The sequence below is a fragment of the Drosophila tropicalis genome, unplaced genomic scaffold (genome assembly GCF_018151085.1).
Source record: "Drosophila tropicalis isolate 14030-0801.00 unplaced genomic scaffold, ASM1815108v1 contig_237, whole genome shotgun sequence".
Lineage (NCBI taxonomy): Eukaryota > Metazoa > Arthropoda > Insecta > Diptera > Drosophilidae > Drosophila > Drosophila tropicalis.
Genome location: NW_027172687.1, coordinates 16,418 through 36,071, shown reverse-complemented (window position 1 = coordinate 36,071; position 19,654 = coordinate 16,418). Strand labels below are relative to the sequence as shown.

General features: G+C 33.7%; 1 protein-coding gene across 1 annotated transcript in view; it reads left to right on the top strand.

Annotated features, from left to right (window-relative positions):
• The window catches only part of beat-Ic (beaten path Ic), a 58,325-nt gene that overhangs the window by 36,260 nt on the left and 2,411 nt on the right, over positions 1–19,654 (top strand). The window contains exons 4-8 of the mRNA XM_068283933.1: positions 10,669–10,880; positions 13,220–13,355; positions 14,383–14,516; positions 17,963–18,085; positions 18,227–18,422. Of these exons, the coding sequence (XP_068140034.1) occupies positions 10,669–10,880; positions 13,220–13,355; positions 14,383–14,516; positions 17,963–18,085; positions 18,227–18,422 (801 nt within the window). The remainder of the gene's footprint in view (positions 1–10,668; positions 10,881–13,219; positions 13,356–14,382; positions 14,517–17,962; positions 18,086–18,226; positions 18,423–19,654) is intronic.

The following is a 19,654-nucleotide window of genomic DNA, read 5'->3' as shown; positions in this document are numbered from 1 at the left end:
TAAAATTCTATAGAAATTTGAGTAAAATTTGTTTTCCATTTTATGAATTTATATTCTTATCTATTTGAAAAGTGTACCCAAGAAAGTCTTTCAAATTTTTTCAACTTCTATGGCAGCCCAAAACTTTAAGCCATTTTAAGCACAAAATAGAAATGTGAACCGAATGGGAGAGAATAACTTAAATAGAAGCAAATAAAGAGGTAGAGGGCACTTAAGAAGAAAGTAAGCTCAAATGTATCATACAATATTGTTTATGGCTATTGCATTCCATTTATTTAAATTGCATTTTTGATAATTTATACGAGACAAAAAAAAAAAAACAATTTCATTTCTTCCGCCCAACTAACTACCGATATCAAGTTAAAATCTTCTAAATTACTTATGCCAATGTGTGCAACAGCTGAAAATTAAAATCCCAAAACCTGTTATGAGTATTTGAGGCGAATACAAATTCTAAATGCACATATATGGCCAGTTTTTTTTTTGGCCACTGCAATATTTACAAGAAAAATAGAAAAAATATAACATTTTTGTTCTTTTTAATTTATGCAACAGACCATTTGGCAACAATCGACAACGGGTCAAACAAATCGATCCATCAAGGGAAAGAAGGGAAGGATAATAAAAAAAAAAATGCAAATAATAAAAGAATTTTTGTATCTATGCATTTTGCATGCGGGTTTTCAGCAACTGATGTCAGTCAGGTGCAACTCAAACACACACCCACATACACACTCCCACACACATAGACACACACTCAACGTTGGGCACGCAGGACACATCCATATGGAAAAGCATTTATGTTTATATATTCAATGCAACTGCAAACTTCAGACAGGAAGTGCCAAAGGACAGAAAGAGAGAGAGAGAGTAGAGAGAGAAGCAATGAGAGAAACTCGCAGACAGGACAATAAGAATAAACAAAGCCATTTTTAACTGAAAACCAATTGTGTCGGGTTACGACGATGTAAACGAGGATAAGTTCCACCACAAGAGCGTTGAAAAAGGACAAAAAAAAAACTGTCAAGCCATAAAGAAAATGTACATCATGACGACCGCAAAGAAGAGAGAAATTAAACACAATAAAAATGTAAAAAAATGTGGAAGGATGTGAACATTAAACAAAACCTAAGATGCTCTACACTATGAAAATAATGAAACTTTGCAATGAAAGTTAAGATAAAAGTTTTATGTTTTAAATGGCACGTTCGACTTCATTTAATTAACATCTGCATTCACTTAATTCCAAATATTTAAACCAAGTTAAAGTGTTATTTTCAGTAGATGATTTTTTGTAAATTTTGTTAAACTATCCGAATAAATTGGTTAAAGAAATCAAATCGGTCTTGTGATGTGAAGTACCGATTTCTTTATAAAAAAGCTGAAAGATGTCACGGACTCACCCTCAAATTCACCCCATTCTGCCAAAAATCCATTAGTATAAAAAGAAAATCCAACACTTTTATACCTCCATCGCGTTTTTGCATTCTTCCGCCTCCTGCTAGACTCATTGCATATGAATGAAAATAAGATTCTACCCTAAAAAAAAAATCTCCCTCTCTTAGCAAAGGTTTTTCTTCTTTTTCGTCCATGTTGTCCATGTGCGATGATGCTTTTGGCGACGCTTTGGCGGCCGCCTAAAAAAACCAAATGAATGCCATGCACAGAGTCTCATTTCTGCACCACGCCCTCTCCCTCCCCTTTAAGCCCTGTGGACCTAGCCTGCTTTTGTTAGCTTTTGTTAGGGTCTCACCAATATGGTTGCTTGCTGAATGACATGTCAAATGCATGACCGAACAGTCTTTGGCTTACTTCTTATACATTTTGTTTGATAGATTTTCAATGGGTTTTTCGTATAAATTTGGAATAAAAAATACAACAAATATCTAGATGAATGTATGTATATAAATAGGTTTTAATATATGTATAATATGTTGATTTTTGTTCTACTTTCATCAATAGAAAGATTACTTGTTTGTTGATTTGTCTTCGAAAGGAATTATAATTTGGTCATTGATAAATAATACAAATACATAAGTAGGTCAACGACTCGAAATGATTGGGAAAAAAATCTGGAATAGTATTAGATGTTATACAAAAGATTTCAATTGAAGGTGATTTTTGACGCCATACTTTATTTATTTTCGTTAATTAAATGTTACGATTAGCCATTTGCCCTATTAATTTTGTCTAAATAAATTTAGCTCTTCAATGTAATCCAGAGTGAAGAATAAAGTTCTATGAAGACGAATGGTTTTAATTAACCGGCAGCTGTTTTCTGTAAGCCAAACATATATGTATAAGGCAATTATTGAAGTACTTAATTAAGTAAATAACTGAATTAACATAACCTTTGAAATTAGAAATCGATTTTAAATTTCGACTACTTTATATTTATATGAATTAAATTATATATGTAAGTTTAGCAAATAAGTTATGTGGTATACCATTTTCGAAAATGGTCTAAGTTAAATGCCAAAAGATAGTAAATTGGGTAAGTTTCATAATTAAAATCTCATCCTAATTTTTGAACTAATCTGAAATAGTTCCAGTGATCTACATTTTGAAAATAAAAATAAAAAATTTTAATTTTAAACGTTGCCTAATTCACTTAATATTTATGTTTATTTTAAATTTATCCTAAAAGTTCAATAAGCAAATATTATCTAAGGTAATCATAATATGTGGATGAAATCACCAGTTCGATTTCTAAATGGCAGGTCAAGTGGGTGACTTATTTTCAGACGTCTAATCTGTCCAGCAGTTTAAGTGCTGGGCTTCTAGCCTGGATAGGTACAGAATGCCATACCTCTGGATCTCACACTTAACTGACGGAATGTTAAGGTCTCTGTGGATGATTGAGTTACGTGCGAAGAAGGCTCTTCAATAATTCTGCGTAGAAGCTTGTTGTCGAATCGATGCAGAATTTAAATATTTAAGTTAGACGGTGTGCGGCAGAGTTGAATGCCATAAGCCCATACAGACTTCAGAATGTCCTTGTAGAGCAGTAATTTGTTGCCACATATATGCATTGATATGATTTTCTTCCAATTCATCTACTTTTGTGTAGACAATAAACTACAATTTTTATTCTCGTATCTATGCTGAATTAGACAATTTGCTCTAAGGACTTAAAAAGTGATTACTAAATCCCATTCAATATTTATTGTTAATCTTTAGTTTAGAATTTCACAAACAATTTATAAATCAATCAATAATAATTTCAATTTCCAAATAATAACAAGAATTTTTGTTCACCCTCTGACATAATGGGCCACAATACATACATGAAAAAAAGAACATGACAACCAACAAATGTCATGGAAAAAATTGCACAGATTTTCATTTTGCATACACAACAAAAACCCCCAAAACAAGAGAAAAATGAATAACAAAAACCAAACAAAAGTACTGGCCAATAAAGGGTGCTAAGGAGTGGGAGAGGGGGGCTTTCGGGGTCCGACACTCGCTGATTCAATACAATAATAATAAAATTTGTATGCAAAATAGGCGTTGAGTGTTAAATGCATGCAAAAGCATTGCAGAGGCGGGGCCACAAATAGGGCTAGAATCGAGAGGGCAAAACTGGAAGAGATAGCTATGAAGGGGGTGTTGAGGGGTTAGAGGCGGCAGCACTTAATTTACATATACAAATATGCAAGAACAGGACAGAATAAAATCGCCTCGCGTTCCTGTTGAAAAATCGTAATCAAAAATTGCGCAATAATTTGCATGTTTATTTAATGGGGCCCCAGCGCAGAGTGTAGTCTGATATTTGGCCACCCACATTCACCCACTCACACACTTTCTCTTTGCCATGCCACAAAGTACCATTTATTTGGCAGTGTAAGTGTGTGTGTGTAAGCTTTCATTGCAGTGACAAACAATTTTGGCATATGCAGCAAACTCACAAAAAACTATTTTTACCCGGCATTTGATACCCTTTTGACACCAAAGGTATATCATATCATTAAGATTGAGTAAAATACTTATTGTGTGTTCCAACACAACTTGTTTTTGTAACTTCTGATTAAACTTTAACGTAAACATTGCATTATATTATACCTGAATACTCTTACTCCTTGATAACGTTTCTTCTGCCCAAATTCTATAGAAAAACAAACTTCAAATCACATTTTATTTCCTCTGTTAATACAGCAATCTATTGCACTTAACACATTATTCAGTGAATTGATAGAATAATAGAAAAATCCTTTAAAGCCATTGCTAATAAAAAAGTATTTTAGTGCGAAGGCAAACAGACAACACACAAACAATTCTAGTCTATTATATACTATAAAAACATAAAGTGTATTTTGTTTTTAAGTCTTTAAGTCCAGGTGATAATTTCTGAAACAAAAAGAGACAGAGTCCTTTTTTATTATCCTTTCTTTAGACTTAACAAACTGATAAGAGTAACAAGTACATCAAGAAATAAAATAAAAGCTAAATTTAAATCTATAGCAGAAAAAAAAGAGTAGAAGAAAAGGATACAAGTTTTTAATACACACAAACAAAAACAAAAAGAGCATCATAACTTTGATGTGTTGAAATTAGTTTTCCAAATCTTTGTGTGTATTTTTTTAAACTTATTTTTTTTTAAATATATTCCTTTGCTTTTGTTTTGTTGGTAACCCTCATTTGGACAATTTCACTCTTTGTCTCTTTCTCACTATCGCTCTCTCTCTCTCTCTCTCTCTCTCTCTCTCTGTGGCACGCCTTGCTCTTATTATGGCATGCTCTAATGAAATTGTCTGCGGGCAGGGCTTTTTGTTTTGGTTTTCTGTTTTTCTGTGTATTTTGTGTTTGCCATTGCGGCAAATGAAAAGTTTGCCGCAAAATTTTATGACACTCTCCGCAAAAAAACCAGCAAAATTTTAGCGGGCAGTTTTCAATTTGTTTTTCTTTTGGTTTTTTTTGTTTTATTTTTACCCTCTGTTCAGTTTTTGTTTGCTAAATTAGACTATCATCATATTATCAACGGCTCGTTTAAGTATGGGTCAAATTTTTGGGGTTGCGTTTGATGGTTAAATTTTCACACAAAAAGTGTTGCCTACTTATGAGCGTGCATCAAATGAGGGAAATATGTATGTATTTGTAGATGTGTATTTTGTGCATTGATGCAGAAGTCTTACATATTTAATTATCTCAACACTGAAAAGTTGTCATCAAGTCCAAAAATTGTTGGTTTATCCTTTAGGCGAAGGTATCAAAATGGTTCAAGACCTCTTCGCCTTTTTTTTATAAAAATTTTCTGAAGTATGACAAAAACAAAATGTTTATTTGTCTTATTTGTTGTTGCTTGATCAAAGAATATTTAACTATATTTGTTTTTGTTTAATACACTCTTAAATGGAAGAATTCAAATCTAATAATAAATGCAAACAAAAATTGTTCGACAAATTGGAAATGAACTTCAAGCGCAGACATCAACGAGACGCTGAGTATCAAAATATATTCATATATACAAACATATAGCGTCGAATATTGCCTTATCGTCATATACAACTTCACACACTCATACATTCATACCCACACACACACACACACACATACACAGGAGCAAACTACACATAGAGAGCACAATATTTTGACTGTTTTGTAATTTATTTGACATATTTATGGGGTTCATAAATACAGATACACACACACACACACATACACCCATATAAAACGGTATAAAAATGCGTTTATTTCTATTTGGCGATCCAGCATGAAAATGTATTTATACGTGAACAAAAAAAAATAGTTTTGGACTACTTCCAAATGATGTTGTTGCTGGGTTTGCCTTATTGCATTGCCCATACGCCGTTCCTGGTCAAAGTTGCAATAGCAAAACATAAAACATTTTTTATGTAATGATTTTTCCTCCTTTTCTCTCTTTATTCCTCTCCGTTTTTCACCAGTTTTTGTTTCTTTCTTTTTATTTTGTTGGTAGGACAGCTGCCTGGAACTATTGACAGTTGATGATAAAAAATTGTTTGAAAAATAAACCAAAATTGTATGGCAGAAAGAAAGCCGAGAAAAAGAGAACAAGAACGAGAAAATATTGGTATTTATGTACCTATGTATGTTTGCCAGGGCACAGAGCACATGATATATATGAAGATTAAAATTTAATGGAACTTGAAAAGAAGCATTTCCAATGGCATCAAAACAATAATAAATCTTTGAGACTCAGAAAATAACTCAATACGTCGAGTAGAATATGAAGAACATAAAAACGTTTATGGCAAATTATCGTTTTAAAAGAGCCAAGTTAGGTGATCCTTTTTAATTATCCATCTGTCATTTGTTATATGATTTTAGTCCAAATATACTAAAGTTTTTCTTCCAAGTCATAGAATAACAACAAAACAATTGAATAATCTAATAATCTAATTGAATAATTGCAATCAACAACATCATCAGATCAGACTTTCTTTCCTCTTCTTTATCCTATACGAAAATGAAAAGCGGCTTATAGGAATTCTTGTTTTTTATTTACTTGTCATAAGAACTACAGCTGATGGAATATTCTCAATGAAAACTAAATATTCTTTATGGTTTTTATTAAACCTGGCTGAACTCTGTAAGTGTTTTTATTGTTTCAACGTTTTTTTCCCATGCCCCTTATTCTTTTCTTTCTTTGGCTGGACGAATAGATTTCATGGTAATATATATTGTTGTCTGTGATTTAACTTAGTTTTCAAGATTTATTTTCTTATTGATTTTGTTTTACTGTTTTCTTGTTTGTTTCTACTTGATTTCATTGACCTCAAAACTTGGCAGACTTTGCAATGCATTTAATGTTCATCACATTAAAAGCTGATCAAAAGTTAAGCAGGCAAAGTAAGACAGACACCTCAAAGTGTTATAAGCAGACAAAACTCAGACCATAAAAAGGGCCGTTTTGTAAGTGGGTTTTTGAATTATCCAAAACAGAAACAAAACTGACACAGCAGAGCAATATCCAGACAACAGTCTCCAGACTTTAGACTCCAGACTACCAACCAAAGACGCGACCACAGAACTCGACCAGTAAACACCGAAAAAAACAAAAAAAAAAAAAACACCAAACTGATGGCTGTCAACACTGGGACCAGGACACAGGGCAGGCAGGGCAGAAAACCTTCCTTCTGCTACTTCTGCTGCTTCTATGTGCTTGCAGTCATTTCAACTTTGGAATTTCAATAAGGACCGACTCACTCACTCCGACCAGTGAGCGAAAATGCCGCAGGTGGTAGGCATACAAAAGCCAGTGGAGTATGGCTGATGGAGAAGGCAGATGGAAGGAAAAGCAAATAAACCAAAAAGTAAATACATAAATTAAAAGTGTAAAGGCGCAAAAATGTTTAATGCGTGAATGGATGCGTTGAGATGGAATGAAATGGAAATGGAAATGAGAAGCGTATTGGTTCTGGTTATTTGGCCAGGCTTAAGTTAACGAATACTTTGAGGTAAACCTTATTAATGGTGTTAACGAGAAAACATCTGCTGATCTACCAGAAAAGTTTCCGCCACTGATATCAAAACATAAAAAAGGATCGAGAATCAAATTCCTGGTATCGAATCCATTTTATTGAAACCCAATTAGGCTAAAGTCTGGATAAGCGAAACTGTCATAAGGACCTTTAAATCACATACTTACTTTCTCAAAGATAGACAGATTTTATGGTAAATAATCTAGGGATTTTCACAATTAATTTTTCACTGTATTAAGAGACAAAGAGAGTCTTTCTTTCTTGTCAGAAATGAATCAAGTTCTTTTCATCAATTGTTTGATCATACATGTTTTGAACTAATAACGAATTGAGGCCTACCCCAAAAGCTTTAGATAAACGTAAGAGTATTTTATGACGTTCTTGTTCAATTTTCCTTGGTTAGAACGAAGTTTCCATGTAATGGCTAAACTTTTAGCGTTTTCTCTACATCAATTTCTCAGCCATTTCTTTTATGGCACCCCTTCCTATTCTCCCCCAACTCTGGAAAACATTATAAATGGCATATCAAAGTCAGGGTAACCTCTTCCTTTTTTTTTTGCCTTTCATTGCTCTTTTTGCTGAAATAAAAATGAAAAGTGCAACAACGATGCGAACAGCATTACAAAACCAAAACCAAACAGACAGACTGTACAACAACAAAAAAACAATAGAGAAAAAGAGTGAGAAAGAGTGAGTCAGAATAGTGAGTGATAGAGAAAAAGAATGGGAGAATGGGAGTGTATATGATAAAGCTGCCTCCTATTGCATCTTTTGGAGTTGCCATTCCCTTGGCTAAATGGTGAACCATTAAAACTGGACATTTGTAAACATAAACTGACAGATAAACACCCCGAAGAACTTTACCTGCCACAACAAAGAGTGGAAGGAAAACCCCAGAGGTAAGGGCCATCATTTGCGGGTGTGAGAACAAAGGGGGCTACGAATGATAGCGTAGAGTTGGCCTTGCAATTTTCATTGGTTTCTATATGTATGTATGCATCTATCTGTCCCCAGCAATACACTTACCTAGACAAAGCCGTTAAAATACTTAACAAACGTAGATTGTAAAAGTTTTTTTTATAACAAAATAAAATGCTATGGAAAGTTCGTCGAAGCGATGAGATTGGGAAGGCAATGAGTGGGAGGGAGGGGCAGGGTTAACAACAATGTGCAGTCGAAGAGAAAATTTTTACTCTACAAGCTCTAGCCATAGTCCGATAACTACTATATACATATAAATATATATACATATGCATGTGGAGGTGGGGGCAATGAGAGTTAGTTCTTCTACGATAAATGCAGCAACATTCGAAACAAGTAAAACACACAAAACGAACAAACGAAATGAATGCTTGTAATATGGGTCAATATGGCTAAAACAAAAGCAATGTGAAAAGGTAGAGAAAAGCAACTATGTTCATGCTAAAAAATGCTTAGAACTTTCTATAGTGCATCGACTACTGAGTGACCTTTAGGATTTTTGAAATATCAATTAAGAAATAATAAAAAAGACAAATTTAACTATCTTTCGAATGAGAAGAACTCAAGAACTCAGATCATCAACAGACTTTACTAACCACTCTAGATCTGCAAGGCCATAACACATCTTCCAGACTAAAACCAGTTGGGAATTGTAACTGCAATAATCATCAAGCATAGCTTACATCTTCAAAGTTTATTTTTTATTTTCATATTCCGCAAAGCGGAACGAATTATTGTTCTCACCGACTAATCAGTAATATTGTATTATTTCTATACAGTACAGTTTGTTTAGAGAACAAAGTTGGAAAGATTTTGAAATGGAAACATTTGATATACCTTTTTTGGGAATTTTTAATGTTTTGTTTATGTTTATGTTTATCTAACAAGATAAGTGGAAAATAATTTGATGTATCCCAAAATAAATTTACAAAGTTTTATACCAACTAACCTTTTGTCAGTATTATCATATACTTAGTATCTATATTTGGTTCTATCGTCAAAAGTCTTTTCTAAGACTACGAAATTACTAAACCATATATTTTATGCTGGAAAGTACAAAATTTCTGAGAATTACAAAATATTCCTTTTATAGGAACGGTACCTACAAATTAATAATAAATAATAGTTATTTAAGATCTGTGTATGTATCTTCATTATTAGTTATAAGTAATTTCAGTTCCTAAAGTTCTAGTATTCCTTTTTGTAAGCGTACAGGGAAGCTAAAAACATAAAAAACAACGACAAAAAAAAAAAGAAAAAGGGGAGTAGAAACAAGCTGTGCTTTGGTGAAACATTTGTTGTCATTTGAAGCGGCCAACAGGAAAACAGAAGCCAACGTTGGTCAGGTCAGAGGCTTCCTTCTCTTCCTTCTCATACTTCCTCCTCTAACTCTCTCTCACTCTGTCTCACTCTCACTGATATCTCTATTCTATCTCTGCTTCTCTTGTCGCTTATCAAAAGGAAAGAAGACCAGTTCTCCAATGACCAGTAGTTACCATCAGATTGGTTTTCAGCATTTTTTTTTTTTTTGAGGTTTAAGGGTTCTGGGTGTAGAGTTCAATTTTCAACTCTCTGCATGTACATTGGAAAATTTTGTTTCGTGTTTTCATTTTTCCAATTTTTTACTTGTTTTTTTGTTTTGGGTTTTGGTCTTCATTGTATTTTTGTTGTAAGGTCAAAGTTGTTATTGTCTAGGCTTTCGAATTGGTTGAGAGGACTAATTGAAATGTACAAAGTTTCATGAAGAAAACAAAATAAAAAAAAATATACATGATTGAAAATCAACAATTTAGGGCTTTAATTTGGTGAAACAGGAAAATAACTAACTTATTGAATTTCCCTAGAATACAAAAGCCGAGGGTGGCTACAGAATTACTCATCTAGTAAGCAAACTGTAAGAAGGCATTTAATAGTAAATCAATTAGATAAAAAGTGCCAAAGTTAAGGCAAGTAACTGGTCTTAGAACAAACTACTTAACGCTCCCTCGAGCAAGCATACCTACATATGTATGCTCATATGAAGCACTGCCCCTCCAGCCAAAATAATTCGTATACACAATTGTTACCAAATGTGCGTGTGGGTGTGTGTGTGTCAGTTTGCCTCACACCCACCAATTTGCTTAATTTCATTTCATATAAAAGTATTTTTGCTCCAAAACTCTGCTCATTTCTTGGTATACTTATGCGTTTTGCTTTTGTTGTTGTTTTTTGTCTCTTTTTGCAGATTTTATTGTGGCGCTCAAGGATGTTTCTGTAATGATACCACAGGCAGTGAAACGTGGCAGCAATGCCCTGTTCACCTGTAATTACGATATGGAAAATGATACGCTATATTCGGTGAAATGGTATAAAGGCAAGCGTGAGTTTTATCGTTATACGCCCAAAGAGAATCCAGCTATGAAAGTGTTTGCCATGTCAAGTGGTCTCAATGTGGAGGTGAGTATATACGGAATGAGTTCCCGTTCGAAATATGTGTGTGTGAATATGATTCTAGAGATGGGCATAAATAAACAAAACGCAAAATAGAAAACAAATTATATAAAAAATTAAAAATATCGCTTATATTTTTCTCTTTACTTATAATTGATACAAAATGTTCGTTTATTTAGAAATTTTTCACCATTAACTTAAATCTATTTCATATATTATTTAGACCTTAATATTTGTTGATCAACTCTTAAGTAGGGCAAAGGTATTGCTTTTGTTTTTTAGGAAAATTCAGTAAAATTTTACTTCAGAGTTAATTGCAATTTTTAAGCTTTTTTTAACAATTACAATAGTGTTTAGTTTTTGAACCTGTGATAATTTTTATAAAATTAAATGTAAAATGTCTTAATTATTTAATTTTCTTTTAAACTAAATAAAATTCATTTAATTCTGATCATATATGATCACTGAATTCAAAATACTCATGAAAACCAACTAGGCGGATGAGCAATTATTAATATTACGAATACAAGAAAATGTTTAAATGACATTCAGTTGATCTTTGGAATCTATAGTCACACTTTAAAATACCTACATATGTACATATATCTAATTAACTTTACCTTTTAGAAAAATGTAATTTGTTTAGATAGTTTTTTTTTTTTCTGTTTTTTTCTTTATTACTCACACTGTCATCTCTAGAATTATAAGAGGTGATATACCATTAAGGGCACATGCTGCAGTTGCGTGTCATAAAATAACAAACGCACTGTAAATTATGCCCATAATGGCTGATTGCATTTAAGCCACTCCCTCTACTGTCAGCCCTTACTTTCAGTCAGTTGACTGGCTTTATATGACAACCTTTATATCCGCCTCTATCCTATCTGCTGACTGCCCGCATCGACCCTCCCTCTCACTCACTCATCATCATTATAATTATGCCAGTCCATCCAGAGAAAGGCGAATCCCTGGAAAAAGTTGTTGGCCATGGCCAATTAGTTGTGCTTGCGATTGACTTGCGGCTCATTAAAAAACAATATATGCAGATTGCAAAAAACAAGTAAAGTTTTTTAAGTTTATAATTAATACGTTGGCAATGCACACGAGCCAATTAGGGAAGCAATTGGGTTAAACAACCCGAGAACTTGTCATATTTTCCCATATTAAACTTGCATGCACATTTTTCCTTTTGTTTCACATTTTTCCATGTTTTTATTTCTACCAATTTTTATTCGTTTTTTTTTTTTACGCATAAATGGAATTTATTAAATTTGATTTTCATTAAGTGGATTGACTGCAATTGAGGTTTGGTTTTGGTTACCACCTTCAATCATTTGCCAAAGAATAAATATTGCGTAAATATGTATGATCAAATTGTTCAAGTACTGGAAAGTGGATTCTCGATATGAAGAGAATATAGTAGTCTATACTCAATTGTCAGTTAAATTGCATATTTTAATTGTGCAATTATATAGGTCATCTTAATTGTTATTGTTATTGATTAATATTTTCGAATCAATAGATTCCATTGACCAACATATGAAAGACAATTATAACATTTGTCTATAAAGGACGATAAACTAATTCAATTTAATCATCTAGCAGTTAAACATAAAACTTATCTGATCAAATATCAATCAATTTTTGAATCCTCTTTCTAATAAAAATAGTCATAAACTGGCACATTTTATAATAATTAATGCCCATTTTGTCGGGAGAAAATTGTACTCTGGTCACAACTCTTCTAGAGCCGATAGCCTTCTTCTTGGTTTTTATCTTTATATAAATCCGATTTTAAGTCATATGGAAGAGTAATTTTCAGGTCTTACCATAACTTTTTAGTCTTTAAGAGGATTCAAAATAGACTCAACAAAGCGATTTCTAATATTTAAAGCTATTTTAAATGGTAGATTCTTTATTAAAGAATTCCTATCTATTGAAAATAGTCTTTAGGAAGCCAATCTTAGCTTAACTGGCAAGGCACCAGAGATATCACTTTGAGACTGACTCAAAGAAATTTTAATCAAAAGCTGCAATGCTAGATGGACCAAAACATTTCGCCCACTCCGTCCCACACATTGACTTAAAATTCAACTCTTCACCTATTTGCACCCTCAATTTGCAGGGCACCTTTCATCATTTGCCCTTCTGCAATTTTGCTCTTTTTCATTCATAACGTTGGGCTTCGTTTCGTTTTTGGTCCTTTTTGTTCTTTCACTTTTGCTTATATATTCAATTTCTATGCATCTCGTCCTGCCAATTTTTTCGACTAATTTTTATTACATTTCTTTCAACGTTTACTCTCTGTCTCTCTCTGTTTCTTTCTTTCTTTATCTCTACAAAAGCGCAACCTTTCGAATCAGAGCCATGTCGTACTGCAGTCGGTGCCGCTGAATATTTCGGGTAAATTTACATGCGAAATATCCGTGGAGGCACCAACTTTCCAAACAGCAATGGTGTCCGGCGAAATGGAGGTGGTTGGTAAGTGAAAAATAAAAGAGGGAAACGAATGAAAAAACAAAAAACTAGAGTAAAAGCAAGTAAAAAGAAAGTGCAATAAAAAAGGCCGCCGTGGCTAGCAAATTAATTAGACAAAATGTGCTTGGTGTTCAAATAGTAGTGCACACTGGTACAAGGTTATTAACTCAAGTCATGAACCAATTAAAGGACTTCAGTTTGAAGAGCTCAATAGTATACTAATAAAAATATTTTGAGCAAGTCTTTTGATCACAAAGAAAGTGAAGAAGAAGTGGAAGAAAACATAGAAAATGCACTCAAAACAAATATTCAGAATTATACAGACGATATTTTACGAATTTTACGATTTGCACATTGTTGCTTAAAAAAAAAAAAAGAGTTCTTTATCCATGTTACCCTGAAAACTATATAAATTTTCTATTCTTTAAAAGATTTTCTCAATTGAAATATGTTAGAAAATTTACTAAATATTTTATAGAATTTACTTATTAAATTTGAAGTCAAGACTCAATTAAAGTTTGTCATGAATCTATATGATAATTTCTGATAAAATTTTGAATAAATTTTAGTAAATAAAGTGGAGTAGTAAATGGAGTAAAATATTATAAAGTTAGTAATTAAAAGACACTTAAATGAAGAGACAACTTTAACTTCCACCCGACAAACTAAACTATAACAACAGTCATAAAATTTGAGTTAAAAATTTACAATGAATGACTTTGAGAATTGCAAACATCACATTTATTTTTTATAATGAATCAATATGTTCAGATATATTTTTTACGGAAGATTCTTTACATTAGCTGAATTTGAAAATAAGAATGAAACAAAAAAACTAGTTACTTTAAAAATCATATCGGTTTTACGTTATGCATTGAATCACTGTGCCCCAGGGAATGACCTTTTTTTTGTCAGTTTTCAGCGAGCTAATTTTACATTGCCATAATGTGGTTCCTCCCACACCTATTGCCCACTCTAACTCATTTCACTCTTTCTCGCACTCTCAATGTCTCGTTTCCTTCTTTCACAGAACTACCGGAAGAGCACACAGTGGTTACCGGTATACAGGCACGTTATCGCATTGGCGATTTGGTCGATGGCAATTGCTCAATTAAATACTCGAAACCGGCTGCTAATTTGACATGGACTATTAATGGTATTGTGGTAAGTTTTGGTTTCACTTACTCCTCACATTTTCCCGGTTACGCCTACAAAAGGCGTTTCAATTAAACCGAAAAGAGTAGAAGGGGGTGGTAAGCGTCACTATAGTGAAGTTGGCTTGTGGGAGGGGAAAGCATAAAGGGAAAAGGCAACTTGAGTAGCGCAGAAAGCGCGACGTTTTCAATTGATGGCCTGGTAATTTTTCAATTAGTTTAGTCGAGCCACGGAAGTCGTGGAGTATGGCGCAATAATGTTTTCCTCCCATCACATTGTTTTTCAATGAGAGAGTACCTATATAAGTCGGTTGCCTAATAGAGGGCGTAGATCTATACTAAGAACTAGGGCAGCGGCATGAGACTAATGGAAAGCTATATAAATTGATTTGAAAAGAAAATGGAATATTAAAGGACATTGTGTCTAGAAAACGATGGAAATACAATTTGTTTTTCATAGCGAGCTAATGAAGTTGATTAGGATTTTCGCGACTCGTTGCTTAGATTCCTTTAAATTATAGGATCCTTCCATATAAGCCATCTTTATGGATTTATCTTTTTAACCTACTAATCATTTTAAGGGAAGTTCTTATATTTTTACACACATTGAATTGTTATTTATTCTATGTAGGAATAAGTTTTCTTACAATAATTTGGTCTTTGATTTCTCATATTTTATGTGGGAGTATCTCAAGTTCGGTCGCCCATGGTCAAGAGTGAGCGAGTTTCCTTTAAAAGTATAAGGTTGGAATTGAGGTTTAGAAGGTTAGAACTAGCTCAATGTTCTGTAATTTTTATTAAATTCCATCGAATCTGTCACCATATTGAGGTTCACCTTATGATCATTGTCCTTTTATTTTTTAGAGTTGATGCAAAGTTCAACTTAAAAAAAAATCTAGTTACAGCTAGGTATAACAATTTCTCTTCGTTTTGAACCATCTATCACACATTTGAGAATATAGAAGAAAAAAAAGCAAAACTATGTGCAAATGCCTCCCTCACCCACACATTTAGGGGTGGAGGGGTCACCAGACATTGCCTGTGGCAATCTTTTAGCGTTTAGTGTGTGATTTTTCATTTCTTTTACTCGCATGTGTGTGTCTGGGTGTGTGTGTGAGTATGTGTGTATGGTGCATATACTTTTTGGCACCTGTGAGTATGTGTATTTTTCTTTGCTATTCCTTTTTTATTTGCCTAAAATTCCCCCTCTCCCCAACAACAGTTTTTCTCTTTGTCTCCCATTACATACATACATACACATACATATATACTTTTTGATAGGCAGTCTCTCTTTTTTATGCCTTTCGCTTTTGCTGTGCTGGATGTTTTATGGCCGCAACCACAGCACCAACCATTGAAGCCATGAAGAGCTGGTAGAGCTGGTGAAGTGGAGTTTCAGGTGGGGAAGACTTGCTGCCCAGCTGCTGTCATGGCTCCGCATGATTTCACACAGGTGTCAAAGGAGAACAAGAGACAAAAAGGGTGAGAGAGAGAGAGGTGAAAAGGGAGTGAAAAAGGAAGATCGGGTAGGCAGGTGACACGGCCCCGGCATTTTGCGTTTTGGTTTTTCAAGAAACGTTTAGGTTGTCAGCTAGTTTTTTCCTCAAAAGTTTCTGGAGTGGGCAGAATCTAGACTTTTGGCTAGAGAGCAGGATGTTATTTGTTGCCAGCCAAAAAGCAAGAGACTGAGTGGATCAAGAGTTGGGTAGGGGACTAGAATAGTGTCAAGGCTTGCCTAAAGTCATAATTCATATTTCAGAGGCCTTTTGTCTGTGTGTGGTTTTTGTGTCAGTGTGGTGAGTTCAAGTTGTAAGTTGGTTTTTTTACAAGTCCGGTCGACGTAGGAGTCATAGAAGTTTGATAGAAAGTGAATTTATTTTAAATCTGAGATTAAATTGAAGTCACTTTTTAAATTTGGAATGAAAAATTTAGGCTGAAAACAAGAATTTAAACTAAGGAAGTTGCAATATTGAAGTGGAATAGTAAAATGGATTGAGTGGAAATGATTTTCCTATTGTTAGATGGTCTTAGTGTGAACAAACATAATAAAATATATCAAATTAATTGCTTTTCTTTTATAAATATGTAGGTGTGGCTTTAAATTTTTATATACATATATAATCTGTCTTTAAAGAATGAGTAAATCGAGAGATAAATCTTTCAACAGAAGTAATCAAACTCTATTGGGACTATAAGTTCGCCATATTCAATATTATCCTTAATGTTATTAGGTTAGCCGTCATACCGTGCGTATACGTTATTGTTCACTAAATATTGGGAGCAGAAAAAGGGAAGGCTAATGATAAGAATTGCTTTAAAGTACATAGTCTAACAACGAATTATCTATTAAAAGTATAGGTACTAATGTCGTTATCCTTAAGTGCATAAATTTCACAAACTAGTAAGAAGATAGTCCGTAATAACTTAATTATTTGCACAAAATTATATACTTGTGTAGAGTAATTCCATATTACTTGATTGGAAAATAATTAGTAATTGGGACTAAATAACAATAAATTGCTTAATGGCAATGGTAAAATTTCTAACAAATAAGGGAAGAGAAAAAGTGAATAATATTTCAACAATACATTCTCTTATGTGGCCTAGAAATTCATTTGAATTGATACAAGTGTTGCGATTTTAGAATTCAAATCAAATCAAATTTCATACAAATCGACAACTAACAAAGGCGAAATTGTTGCGAATTCCGTTGAAAACATTTGATGGATTTCGCACCCACCAAACTGAAACGAAAATTGGAAAACCAAAGGAGGCGAAGAAAAAAACTACCAATAGGAGAGAGGCTCAACATGTAATAGGAAAAGCCTATATAGAGAGCAAGAGAACAAGAACAAGAAACACAAACAACACTTAAGTGTGGACCAGGCATGGATGCACCACCTCCTTGTGGCCACTTGATCTTTTAACTAACGAGCTCTGCCACCTTCTGCGCCATCGCCGCTCCGCTGGCCCCACCCGAACCCATCCATAGAAATCTACTCATTCGTCTATCCATTTTTTTTTTTCTGTGCTGTTGCTCTCTCGTCATCATGTGTGGGCGTGGCGTATCTGCAGGGCACTTCAAACTAAACTCACCGCAAACAAAGTGGCCTCGTCTCTATGCCGTCTCATCCCACCAGCTCCTCTTGTCTCATTCTGCCCCACTTAATCACTCAAGCGTAAATCTATTCATCATTCATAAGTTATAAATTTTGCCTCTGTTTTTTTGGGCGTAAAGGAAAGCCGAAAGCTTCGTCAAGACATTGTTCCTACTTCTGTGTGTGAGTGTGTGTGTAAGTGGGTGTGGTTGTGTATTTGTGGGCGTATGTGTCAAGTCATCAAAACTATCACAAGTATTGCAGCTGCAGCAAAATATTTTATAAATTGATTTCTAAAACCCACCACTTGACATTTTTCATATTCGATATTTGATTTGGTTTTTCTTCTTCCTTTTAGGTTCCCCCACATCACATAAAGACGTATCAGATTGAGAAGCAGGAGAATTCCACTCTGGAATCAGTTACAAGTGCCATACATTTCATGGTCACCACTCAACATTTTCTCAAGGGTCAGATGAGGGTAAGGCATTCGGATATTCCAAGCGACCCCTTTATAGAAAAAACCTCACACACACACACACACACACACACAACAACACAAGAAGCTTGATGTTTGAAAATTTGAATTTTAATCACCTTTACCAATCTTTTGTCTATGTAGCTTAAGTGCACTTCAACCATCTTTGACATATTCAAAGAGGAAATCGAAAGTGTCATCGAGGAGGATAGGCCAAGAATAATGGCATCGGGCAGATCCTATGATATCAACAACTATCCCCTAGAAGAACATGCGAATGGCGGCGAAAGGAACGGCGGATATGAGGATCATAATGAATCATATTTGACCTATTATTCGGGTAAGTTTAGAAACCAAACTAGAACCCAAAAATTATCTGTCTAACTTTCGTATAATGAACACCGAAGAAAAGTAAAAGATATTTAGTAGATCAACCCTATGGGTTCTCATCCCCATATTCGTTAAAAGATTTGGTTGAGTAAAATTTAAGAGACTGAAAAGAAAAGTAAATGTGAGGGATTCTCCTATCATTTCTTCTTCAAAACTTTCTTTTTTTACCCAAAATCTACATTCTGAATTGACATTGAAGAATACACTAAAAATATACAGAAACCTTGCAAAAATATATATTTATTTTTAATAATTTAATATTATAAGCTAAGTTAAATATCTATCCATCTGTAGATCTTTAAAGGTACATACAACTCAGCATCTAATTTGGCGCTCAAATTAATAATTTATATATCTATCGATTGGTTCTTTGAATTTAAAATGCGGAGTTCCACTTAGTTAATTAAAGTTACCACTTGAATTTGATCTAAATAACCATTTGGAAAAAAAAAAACATTTACTTTTTGACTAATAGTCATTGTTATATGGTTAAATCAGCTTATAGTTATTTCTGGTCAGACAATTATGCAATCTTGCATTTAGAACATAGTCCCTAATCTCCTGAACTGAGAATTGCTAGTTAAAGTAGCTCTCCGTTAGCAACTGTTAGAAATGTTTGGTAACTTATATTTAGATGTAGTCTTGTATGTAGTTGGCAAATCTTTATTCCAAGCACTGCATCACTTTTTACAAGGGTTTTTTTGATATACATATATATATTAGATTTTTCCATTTCATTGCATTTTGTATGCACTGCCTGCCGAGCATGAACTATTTTCACTGCATTTTCAACTGCAGTAAGTACGAGTATCTGGCAAAGCCTTGTTCAAACAAAACAAACACAAAAATTCTCAAGAAAACATCAGCGAGGGGCAAGCTGGAAATATATATTGCAAATCCAGTCACCAAAAAAATATTCAACCAGACATCATCTCTTATGTGAGGGTGTGCATTTGCATAAAGTTCACTAAAAACTGGAATCGGAAGTACAATCTATAGTATATATTTGTTGGGTTGTGCAAAACGTAAGTTCTCCTTGCCCCGCCCTTTCATCATCAATGTTAATCCCAACTCAAACTCATCTACTTATAAAAAGGTTTTTTTCGCTTAGTTCGAGTAGTTTGCCTTGAGCGATGCATACGTTGATTTTTTTTCTTCTTTTTCTCTCTCTTATCTCACTTC